General features: G+C 40.0%; 1 protein-coding gene across 1 annotated transcript; it reads left to right on the plus strand.

Moving 5' to 3' along the window:
- The first annotated feature begins 1,252 nt into the window (after positions 1–1,252).
- Positions 1,253–11,905, plus strand: stip1 (stress-induced phosphoprotein 1). Its single transcript, XM_069676066.1, has 14 exons — positions 1,253–1,278; positions 4,064–4,273; positions 4,371–4,512; positions 4,864–5,005; positions 5,404–5,569; positions 5,678–5,804; positions 6,607–6,709; positions 7,174–7,294; positions 7,436–7,532; positions 7,628–7,752; positions 7,871–7,907; positions 7,995–8,098; positions 10,185–10,357; positions 10,449–11,905. The coding sequence occupies exons 1-14, from the start codon at positions 1,270–1,272 to the stop codon at positions 10,519–10,521; spliced, it is 1,629 nt and encodes a 542-aa protein (XP_069532167.1). The 5' UTR covers positions 1,253–1,269; the 3' UTR covers positions 10,522–11,905.
- The last annotated feature ends 314 nt before the right edge of the window (positions 11,906–12,219 follow it).

Genomic DNA, 12,219 nt, shown 5'->3' on the forward strand with positions numbered 1-12,219 from the left:
TAAAAGCCAGTGCATATACTGTACAACCTAAAAGTTTTGACTCATTAATGTATTAGGAAACTGTTTATGTCTACACTCACCGACCACTTCATTAGGTACACCTGAAAAATCTAATGTAATCCAATACACCAGCTCAGCCATAGGATTTACTTTCATGTTGCTTGTAATGTTCAGCCTTTTTTCTTAGCTGTCATAGAGGTGTTAATTCAATGATATTTTAGCATCACAGTCACAACTTGTGGTGTGGCTGTTCTGAGCTGCATTATATTCAGAGGTGTTTCTAATACTCTGGGTCATCAGACATCTCAATGTAATGTAGTTTAGTACAACACCACCTTTAACTAATGGCCTCAGTAACAAACATAATTGAATTTACACACATGGGACTCACAACAAAACAAAAGTCAACAAAAACTAAACTTCATAAAAGCAGAATCCATGGCAGTGCTGTTGTATTGAATTGCATTAGATTGTACAGGTGTACCTAATGAAGTGGCCGGTGAGTGTATGTCCTACGAAGCATGAGTGATCATATCTCCTAAATTAAAGCTCCTGTGAGGAACTCTCGCTTTGTGTTGATTTTGTTTACCCCTGTGGACAAAGCCGTACCTCTTATCTCTTTGCTGATTTTGTCCTGTAGCCTACATGCATAAGTGGTGGTTTTTAACAAAAAATCTCATCCAGCTTTCTTTAACAGTCATATATATCGCTCACTTTAAATTATTGTCCTGGAAAATGCAAACAAAGTGGGCAATTAATCGCTTCGTCTGACACCTACCCCACGCGGTTCAGGCATTAAAAATAACTATATAGAAATAATCAATCTTGTCGCTGATGTCTGGTTTGCTTTTGTAGGTCATATAGAGTAATCAGAATTAATTTCAGTCTGTTTCATAACCAGCGAAAAACTCCTCACAGGGACTTTAAGCATGACAGACCTCACAGCAATTATGTTCATTTTGACGTTTGGGTTGAGAATTGCCCCTTTCTTCCTCATTTGCCTCCAAAGTAATATCAGTCAGTCGGTTTATTTATACAGATTAGAGATCATCTATCACATTTTGTGTAACACCTTCTATCATTTTCTGTCAGCTTCCAGAAGTTTCCGTTGTTGGACTATATATTGACCCTCAACATACTCTCACGGGTAGAAACGTAAATCAGAACGTTGATTACGGATTATTTACGTCCCACACTGGCAACCTGCATGTTGTTCAGGGGGAGGCGCTAGTACGCAGTAGTTTCTGGAAGGAACCTCATGCTTGCACCATGGAGAAAGTGAGTGTCCTGCAACTCCTTTATAATTGTTCTATACTTACATTCATATATAAGATATAGTGAGGTTTTTCTCAGAGATACTTAAATCAAACGTAGCTTTATTACAAGAATTACGAGTTTAATGTAGTTAGCCATCTACTTAAACTGCCACTTCACTGTTTGCTAATATCACACCGCTAGCTAGCGTGCTAGCTTAGCGTCAGTCCGGTAGTAATGTGTTTTAGCTGTTTGGCTAATGTCTTAGCCGAAGATGATTGGGCTTGATGGTGTTACTAAACACAGGATAGTTTGACAAAGCGAGCCTGCAGTGTCGCTTAACTGACTTCTTAAAACAGCAAACTTGGCTAGGTAAACTGCCTATTTGAATAAATTACGGTTGTAGCTAATTTGTCTACGACAAGGTTAGCTAAATGTTAAGCTAACGCATATGACTTAAATCTAACACAGCAGCTTTGTCATTGAAAAAGTGACAGTGTGGTTTTTGCCATCATTGTATCCTTTATCCTCCCCTTGATTTAAGAAAGCAGTTCGCTCACCCCTAGCTTATTAAAGACAAGATAACCTACCCCTATGTAACTCCCGAGTTAGCAAATCACCGCGTAACCGCTAACTTTAGCTCACAATGTGAACGCTATCATTAATAAAGTGACGGACAAATAGAAGTCGTAATTAAGCAGTTAACCCCTTTGTGCTTGAATGATGCTTCGGTAGACCGACAGCTTAAACTGCGGCAGTCAGTGTGAAGCACATGCTGCAGGAGTATTTTTGGATCGGCCTCAGCGCTGCCCTCAGTATTCTCCACTCAGACCGGAGGATCATTCTAGATGCACACGCGCTGCTGTCATGGCTACAGCCGCATTTTGGCACCAACTGCCGCGTCTGTCGAACCTTCTGCAGTTTGGCAGTTAAAGTTCTAACGGCGAGAATTTGTTGAACAGAGCTTCGTTTTGTTTCATTGTCGTACTTGAGCTGGCCAGTCGTCATAACTTACCATAACAGACAATACATGTTGTGTAGGTCAAGAGGGCTTGCTGATGCTGTGAGAAAATACATATGTGGTTATTTACTCAACCATTCAAAGAGAACATGTACAGCATGTTTTTAACTTATAAGTAGTGGAGCCATAAACATTTGTTACCTTTTATGTTAATAAATGTTAACAATAACTGGTCCTGTAAAAAAGATAATCAACCAGACCTCATTAACGATCTTGTCCATCTCTTGCTCGAGTTTAACTGCAGCTTGTTTATGTGTATTCTCACATTGTTTGTGAGTACAGCCCCTGGCATGCAAAGTAGGCCGCCACTCAAATTGCTTTGGGTCATCTCTTACCCGTTTTGTTTAGTTCTGATGTACAATTTGTCAGTAACAACTGGTTTGATGGATCAAAAAATATATTTTTACTTTGTTAAATTAGCTCAGTAATTTCTTTTTGTCACACATTTGCTTAGCGTGAACTGAAACTGTTTTCTGACTGCTATTATCACTGATGCACTTTTAGTGTCTTATTACATAGCCAGAAGGGGTGGAGAGCCAACAGAATGTTACTTCTTTCGGCTTGGTGTGAATTTGATTCTGTAACATACTGTGTAGATGCAGCATGATAACTTGTCAAAATACAACAGGCCAACAAGTGAACAGAGGTGTCTAAAACTGTCTGAATACTAACAACATTTTTCACACTATTGTTTGTAGAAGTGTCAGTAAGCTTTCCCTTTTTCAGACGGAACAGGACTTCAGCTAGCAGGCCTGGTAACTATTCTGACTTTAGTATGTTGTAGCTGGGCAAACAGTCTCTCTGTTTGAAGTCCCCCAAGATACCAAATCAATCTTTTGGTTTGGACAAGAGACAATGGCTGTGTTCCAGTACCCATCTTCTATTCTATTTAGTATGCAAGAAAAAGATTTAGCTTGTCCAGATACATGTATGTCAAATGCTGTATGCCAAAAAAACCAAGCTGTCCAACTACATCAGGTCAAATTTTGCAGTATGCAAGCCAGCAATGTTTTGTTTTTTTGGCTAGTCTGACTCAGAGTCCTTTGCACAGCAGAAGATATGTCACATTGGCTAACCAGCTGATAGTGCCCAGCTGCAAAGGGTGTTTTATATCTTCAAGGCACCCAGTTTTTCAAAAAGATAAAAAAATGATATACTGCACTGCGAGGGATGTACCAGTAAAGTAGTACAATTCAGTTGCATGCCCACTGTATGCAAAGTACGTACTTTGTAAGGGCAGCTACAGTGTGAACTATAGTAGCAAAAGGATGAGATTAATCTTCATTTGCTGGAACTGACATTTTTTAAACAAGTTATCTTTGACAGTTGCACATTTTTTGGCTGTAAGGATTTAAGCTTACCACATTGTTATTGCTATTGTTGCCATCTTTCATCTGATGTTGTTTTGTTAAGCAATGTCATGTACATCCTTGCATTAAAGGTGCTAAACAAATAAACATATTATTTACCCCTAGGTCATCGGATTTTCGGGCTAATAGAGTAAATGTGGTCGGAGTACCTTGAATGTGCACTAAACAGTGCATTAAACATTAAAACACATTATCACTCCTCCTCACTGCTGCACCTGTCTGACATGAACAGCTGAGTGGTTGTCGATTTCTCCCCTCAGTTCTGCCAGCGGCAGCTGCATAAGATGTCTTCTCCAGAGTCAGATCTATATTAGGGATTGTGTGCCTTTGTGTAGGAGTGATGGAGAAGTTACAGCAGGAGAACTGTAGTGAATTTGTTTCTTTATGTCTAATTTGATTGTATCTTATTGACTCATAGGTCTCAGCATTGAAAGACCAGGGCAACAAGGCACTAAGTGCAGGCAACATTGATGAGGCTGTACGTTGCTACACCGAAGCTGTGGCTCTTGATCCTTCAAACCATGTCCTGTTCAGTAACCGCTCAGCTGCCTACGCCAAGAAGGGCAACTATGAGAATGCTCTCCAGGATGCCTGTCAGACCATCAAGATCAAGCCTGACTGGGGCAAGGTGAGAGGTCATTTCTTCTCCTGTTATGATGCTGTCAGGATATGCAGACATTTTGAATTTAAGCAGCACTTTCAATATTTAATTCTTGATCAACCAGGGCTACTCTCGCAAAGCTGCAGCTTTGGAATTTCTTGGCCGATTGGAGGACGCTAAAACAACTTACCACGAGGGACTCCGGCAAGAGCCAAATAACCAGCAGCTAAAGGAGGGTTTACAGAACATTGAGGCCCGGCTGGCAGGTAGGAACCGTTGGATTTATGATGTCCCTTATTTCACAGTAAGAGTAGTATTACAATGTGAAAACTGTATGACTCACGTCTCCCTCCCACATGCATAGAGGACTTAGAGATGACTGCTGAGGGGATCACTGAAGTAAAAATCACATTGTGAGTGCAGGTTTCAAAAAGAGAGTAGGCAGCCCTCTTGGGCTTAGAGTGTGGTGATTCATTTAGACCAAGGACAAGTGGTTGGGGTTACAATGGAGACAAAACTGTGGGGAAGTGAATCCTAGACCTGTGGGAGATGGCTGAGCATCCTGAGTGCCTCATCTCATATATTACACTAATAATCGTGAATTTTTGCTTCACCAGAGAAAACAATGATGAACCCCTTCGCCGTGCCCAACCTGTACCAGAAGCTGGAGAATGATTCTCGGACCCGTGAGCTGTTGTCAGATCCCAGCTACAGAGAGCTGTTGGAGCAGCTCAGGAACAAACCGTCGGAGCTTGGCACGTATGTAGATTCTCGAAAATGTGTCAGCTTCGCCAACATAGTCTGATAGAAGAGGAACAAATTCTGTATTAAGACAGAAAGAAACAAAAAAATAGTGAAGACAGACAGTTTGAGAATTGCACAACAATTCTGGTTACATAGTGAGAAATTTTGTTGCTCAGTGCTAGTACAAGATTACATCATATTTGTAGGCCCCCTTTTACTACATATTGTTTCATATTGCTGAGGATCATCTTCTGTGTTGTTACTGAATCATCATTCCCATGTGCAAAACTGAAATGGGGCCAAAATATAAAAAAGTTAAACACTTATAAAACTTTAAAGTTAATTAAGAAAATGTTCAGTAGGCCTGAGTATGTGGTCGTAGAAATGCATTGGTTTGCCTGATATTTTTGCAGGAAGCTGCAGGATCCCAGAGTGATGACCACTCTCTCTGTGCTGCTGGGACTGAACCTCTCTGAGATGGAGGAGGAAGAGGAGCCCACTCCCCCTCCTCCCCCGAAACCCAAAGAGACTCAGCCACCTCCTCCCAAAGAGGAAGACCTTCCGGAGAACAAGAGAAAGGTAAATCACTTCATTAGACTCTCTACTTAAATTTATTTTCAGCCATAATGTCTTTCTTATCTCGTCTTAATTTTTTAATCCTCTAATCTACTTTTTTTTTTTTAACAGGCCTTAAAGGAAAAGGAGCTTGGGAACTCTGCTTATAAGAATAAGGACTTTGAGGCGGCGCTGAAACACTATGAAGAAGCAGTCAAACACGACCCCACCAACATGACGTATATATCTAATCAAGCAGGTATTTATTCTCACATGATAATAAACATATCATTCAGAATATATGTATAGAGAATTAACCTCAGTGGTACATAAAGAGAAGTCTCTCCATCAGTGTTTACGCTAGACTTTTTTTGACCAATTTGGACACATAACTATTCCTGAATTCTGGCCATATAGAAAAACTCGGACATATGCTTTAAATAGCCATATATGCCTAATAAATTAATCAATTTGAAATGAATAAATTCATTAGACATAATTTGTGATGTGTCTTTGCAATTCATGTATGTTAAATAAAATAACTATAAAATAAACTACATGAAGAATTCACGTTTGTCAAATTGGCGTTTAGGTCAGTTTGTGGAGGGGCTTCAGAATTGCTCACTGCTTTTGCACTTTTTCCTCTGTGAGGCGGCTTCTCAGGGCTGTTGTTATCCGGTTCTGGACGCTCTGCCGCCACACTCGACACAGGAATTGTGCTAGCAGTCTTTGCCATTACTTATTTTTATAATTTATTTATTTGGCATATTTTTCCACCGGACATTTTGGGCGTTTATATCTTTATCTGCCGGACAACTACATGTGATAGCGCCGAAAAGCCGGCACATACTGCTCCCCAAAACACATTTTTAAATGCAAATAAAGTTGTTGGCTTAGACACTGCTACGTGAATCACTTGGAAAATGAAACAAAAATATTGTCAAATAGTCATTTGCTTTTTAAGTCAGTCCAGCACAGTTCAGCCAGAATTGAGCAGAGACATGTTCCTAACTTTTTGTACTTGAAATGTTAAACTTGGTCTCATTGTGCCGTCCCTTTAGCTGTGTACTTCGAGAAGGGAAATTTTGAGAAGTGCCGAGAGCTGTGTGAGAAGGCCATTGATGTTGGCAGAGAGAACCGGGAAGACTACAGACAAATTGCAAAGTGAGTTCTGTTATTTTTTGTTTTTGTCTTTGCTTAAGCAGTCTGCCCACACTCTGCTCCTCAGGCTGGAGGCAGGACTGCTCTTATGTGGGGTCTTAGAGGCATCAGAGTAAATGTCTGCATGTGAAACCACCTGCAGCTAACAAGCATTAGATAAGAGACGTTATGCTTTACAGGAACCATTAGGTGGCACTGTTGCTCTATTACTCCCTGCTACCAACTGGCCATGGAAAGTGTAGTGATGTTGAATTAGTCACTAATTATCTCTGTATTCACATAGAGAATTTTCAAGAGGACAAAAGTGGTTGTGTGACTGTGAATCATGTTTTTTGTTTAATAGGATTCTTTGTTTCTAAACTGTCCTTTCCCTGAGCGAAGAGGTCCCGAATCACAGGTGTTTGCTGAATGATGTCTGAATGATGTAATAACACGTTTATCTTTGGCCTTTCGTTTCTCTTTTATAGGGCCTTGGCTAGGATTGGCAACTCATACTTCAAACAGGAGAAATACAAAGAGGCAGTTCAGTATTTCAACAAGAGTTTGACAGAGCATCGCACTCCTGACGTCTTGAAGAAGTGTCAACAGGTGCAGTGCAAGATGGCTTTCCCTTTCCCGTTTGTCTAACTCCAATCATATTTGTAATAACTTATCCAGTTTTTGAAAATGTGAAAGTGATGTGTAAGTGGGCCCTTCACTTATATTTTGATGCTGTGATTGTTTCCACAGGCAGAGAAGATTGTGAAGGAGCAGGAGAAACAAGCCTACATCAATCCAGAGTTAGCCCTGGAGGAGAAGAGCAAGGGCAACGACGCCTTCCAGAAAGGTGGGCGTGGTAGTTGTAGAGCTTCTTGGTTTATCATTAACATTGATTTTTATAAGAACTTGTACTAATGTGAACTCCTCTTCTCCTTGCCACAGGGGACTATCCATTAGCCATGAAACATTACAGTGAGGCCATCAAGAGAAACCCCCATGATGCAAAACTGTTCAGCAACAGAGCGGCCTGCTACACAAAGCTGTTGGAGTTTCAGCTTGCCCTGAAGGTACAGTGCATCATTATCAAGCGTCTCAGTGAGAGGGAGTCAGATAATGAGTTCCTAACATAACAAAAAAGTGCCTCTCAATTGTATTGAATGACCTTATGATACCTTGTTTTTAAAGGATTGTGAAGAGTGCATCAAACTTGAGCCCACCTTCAGTGAGTTGGATTTTTGTTCTTATAAACAGTTCTTGAACATTTTGCTTGAGGAATTCTAACAACTGTTTTTAACACATCTGCCCACAGTTAAAGGCTACACACGTAAGGGAGCTGCGCTGGAGGCCATGAAAGATTTTTCAAAAGCTATGGATGTGTACCAGAAGGCTCTGGAGCTGGACTCATCCTCAAAGGTATTTTACACGTTACAACACAGATCAAAAAATATACCATGATAAACACACACGTTTTGGTTTTCGTACACATATTTCATAACTTATCTACGTGTGTCTGATATCACATAGTGCATCTTTTCCACAGAGCACACAGAGACCTGATGCTCTGCATGCAGAGTGTGTGTGTGTCACTTGCCTGTAAACGCTGCAGCGTTATATATGATGTCGGCGGGATGATTGAGTCAGACGCTCTGTTACGCTAGTCGGCTTTTCAGTGAATGTGTCCCCGTTATTAGCGGAACCTTAACCCAGTGCTGTGGCCGCATGAACAGACCGCTCATGGAGCAGAGGTGCCGCGGAGTGTTTAGCTGCTTCACCTGCTGCACACACACGGCGACAGGTAGTAGGATGCGTGAGTTTCCTTTCCAAAAGTTACCGTCATGGGGCTGGTCATGCTGATTAAACATACATTTGAACACCATTAGAAACGAAATGTTCTGACTATAACTTCTGTTCCCTGAAGGAGAGGAACAAGGCACAACAAATGATATCCCATAGTATAGCTGTTGTGCCGACTGTAAGGGAACGGTAGATGACCAGTCTATTTGTAGTCGCTGAACCAAGTGTGGTAAAAGTAGGAGGGATTATTGTTTTGTAAAATAGAAAATAAACTTAATATTAAGTTTAATTGTTTATATGTACATGAAAACACATTGATGTGTTCCCTTACATTGACAATAGAGCAATAAGAGCTAGACTCATGTTTTGAGTAGAGTACCTTTTCATTTTGTAGTACCGCTGCCGCCAAAAGGATAATAAATATTAATAGATATAAATTTTAGGTAATTTCGCCCACCCCTACTATAAAACTATACATAAGACCCACATGAAAAAAATAAATAAATACCGTGATATACCATCAAACCGCCAGAATATAAAAAATACCATGATACAGATGAAGCTGCTGCTTTATTGTTGCTTGGGGCAAAACTGTCTGATGTCACATTAGTGCAGCCCTTCATGAGAGCACAGAGTGAACTCACCGCTGCGCATGCAGAGTCTGTGTGTCACCTGCCTTTAAACAAGCACGCAACATTGCTGCAGTCACAGATCATGTCAGCTGGATGATCAAAGCAGACCTTCAGTTATGCAAAGCAGCTTTTGACTGTGTGTAGTCCCGTTGTTAGCGGCACCTCGTCCTGGTGATTTGTTAACGTTGTGGCCACATATGGGGGCGGTTAGCGGAGCGGAGTGTTTACTTGTAGCGGTTACACCTGCAGCCCACATATGGAGCAGTCTTGTGTGAGTCGACAGATAGTATGAGTAGGTGAGCTTTCATTTCAAATAATTACTGTCATAGGGTTTATTACACGGATTAAACATACATTTTAACATCATTAAAAATGGTTGATGACAAATATGTTACACATTAATAAGTTACTCAATTTGTCTCTCCACCTGTTGTCTCTCTTCTTTTTCATGTGGGTGTCAGCGTCACTGTCAGGGCTGAACCAAGTGTTGTAAAAGAAGTAGAGAGGTTCTGTTTTCTTAAAGTCCCAAATAATTAAAAAGATGATTGCTTTTTTTTTTTGTATGTATGTGCATAAAAACACACTACATTTATCTGGTATACTTTTCTATATTTCTTCATATCACAATATATGTTGCAGAAAGAAACAATATCGCAATGTCAGTTTTTTCCAATATGGCACAGTCCTACTACTGCACTACTCCGTTTCTACATCAAACAAATAATTCAGAACTTCCAAACTAAAAATATATACCCTTTCTCTCTTGTATATTGTCTCTCTCTGTTTAGATCTATAAGAACTATAACTCACAAGTTTACCCTCTTCAGTTTATTCGCTTCTTGTTTCACTAAAACAAAACTTCCTCTTCTACTCTAGGAATTAAATACTTTGAGTACAGCATTTCTGCTGATAGATGGGGCTAGTTGAGGAGAAGGGAAATGAATGTGCTCCTTAGATACGCATCTGTCCTATCCTCTGCAGTCACTGTGTAAACTTGGTTTAATTGTTTAAAATTCCTAAAACCCAAACAAAAACTTATCTGATCACATTCTTTTCTATTCCCTCTCATTCAGGAGGCCACAGAGGGCGTACAGCGCTGTATGGTCAGTCAGGCCATGAGGAACGACAGTCCTGAGGATGTGAAGAAAAGAGCGATGGCTGATCCTGAGGTGCAGCAGATCATGAGTGACCCGGCCATGCGCATGATTCTGGAGCAGATGCAGAAGGACCCGCAGGCACTTAGCGAGTACGTTTTCCAGATACTGTTAGTTTGTGACTTTCTCCATAAAGCATGTGATGATCATGATTACTAACATTGTTTTCTTATTGTTCCTCAGCCACTTAAAGAATCCAGTTATTGCTCAGAAGATTCAGAAACTCATTGATGTCGGACTGATAGCCATTCGTTGATGAGAACCAAGATCCAGATGTGCGAAGAAACTCCAAAACAACAGTGGAACTAATCCCTCCAAAATATTACACCCTCTTTTCTTGCCTTCAAATTCAAAATTATATTGTCCTCAGTCTCAGAGACTTTGTGTGTATGTTATGTTTTTTTAAATCAGTTTCACAACTTTTACATTGTATTTAAGAAAGCATCTTGTATGTCCTCTCGAGAACATCAGGACTTCAGAAAACGTAATCTAAAAAAAAATTGATTTATGTGTACAGATGCTTCAATACATCTAAGAATAAACAACACGACTCAGTCGCACCAACACGCTCCGTGTTTTAAAGGGGAAAATCACCCTAAAGCAGTTCACATATTCCTGTTGGTTTATGTTTTAAGAAAATTAAACAAGAAATAGAAGAATTCCTAAACGCAAAGTCAAGATTGTAATGTAGATCTCAAATCGAAATAGTCAACAATGGTCTTCTTAACTCTGGTGTTGTCCTTTTCAAGGCTTGACTAAACATGGTGCTTTAAAGTCGGGGTGTCAAGTTTGTTTTTTTGTTACTCTCAACTCCGGTAGAAAGCTGAATCTATCCTTTACTGACCACTCACATGCAGGTCATGGATCTTGTAGGTGTGCTAGGTATTATTTTTGTTCTTACCCAAAATAATTTGAAGCCCCGTTTTGAGGTTCTGCTGTCTGTGGCTCAATGGTTAATGATGTTTTGTGTAAAGCTACCATCAGGAAAGCGTTGAGCGTTTCCTTGATCGTGGTGCAGAGAGGATGGATCCAGACAAATTGTTTGACCAGGACTGGAAGAATTCTACCCAATGCCTTTTAAAAAAATCATGGGATGTTGTGACAGGATATAAGATTTAAGATCCATTATTAAACAAGTTCATACAAGCACTTAAGGCCGTCGTGTTATTGTTTCTGAAAATGTCCAGTTTTAAATCTTGGAGGTAAAGCTGTTTGTCAGCAAGCTTGTCAAAAGTCTCAAATATTGTGGAAAACCATGATGAGGTGAACTGGCACAAATTACAGGTTTTGGTGACCAGCTGTGTTGAAGTGTGTCGATAATTCAAGTCTAATCAGATCCCTTTTGTTGGTCGAAATTTTGGTTTTCTAACCCTGTAACTACAAAGCGGCTGTGCGAGATGTGGCAAATTGTCTGGCTTTAATATTCCTAGATAATAGGAATTCACTTCATGTATGCATCTTTAACATTTGTCAGTTCTTAGTGCACTGAAGCCCAAGTGCTACTAGTAACTAATTCCTATGTATATTTTGCACAAGGCAAATCTTGAGGTTAAATTTTGCCAACTTCCCAGAGCGGCAGATGATTCAGCTTCAGTTTTCAGAGAGGAGATACACATGATAATATAATAATAATAATAATAATATTGCTATTGAGCATTAAGTCACATGTGGCTTCAGATACCTCAGAGTCAACACATTGTCAGCATCTGTATCCTATGATTTCAAATATGGATTTAAACATGTTATCTTGTGATACCTTTTTGTTGTCACATATCCACAGCAGAACTCATAATAACTTTTGGCACACAGCAGAAATGGGTTTTGGGCATTTTTACCATCAATGTCCGATTGTATTCATAATTTACACGCATCAAATGTGTAGTTCTCACATGATGTAAAGCAAACTGTCCCAAGAAGTGTAATGTACTGTGAAATATACAGTGTCTGAATGTTT

This window comes from Semicossyphus pulcher, unplaced genomic scaffold (assembly GCF_022749685.1).
Source record: "Semicossyphus pulcher isolate SPU_LCO1_2020_fin unplaced genomic scaffold, fSemPul1.0.p SCAF_10, whole genome shotgun sequence".
Classification (NCBI taxonomy): domain Eukaryota; kingdom Metazoa; phylum Chordata; class Actinopteri; order Labriformes; family Labridae; genus Semicossyphus; species Semicossyphus pulcher.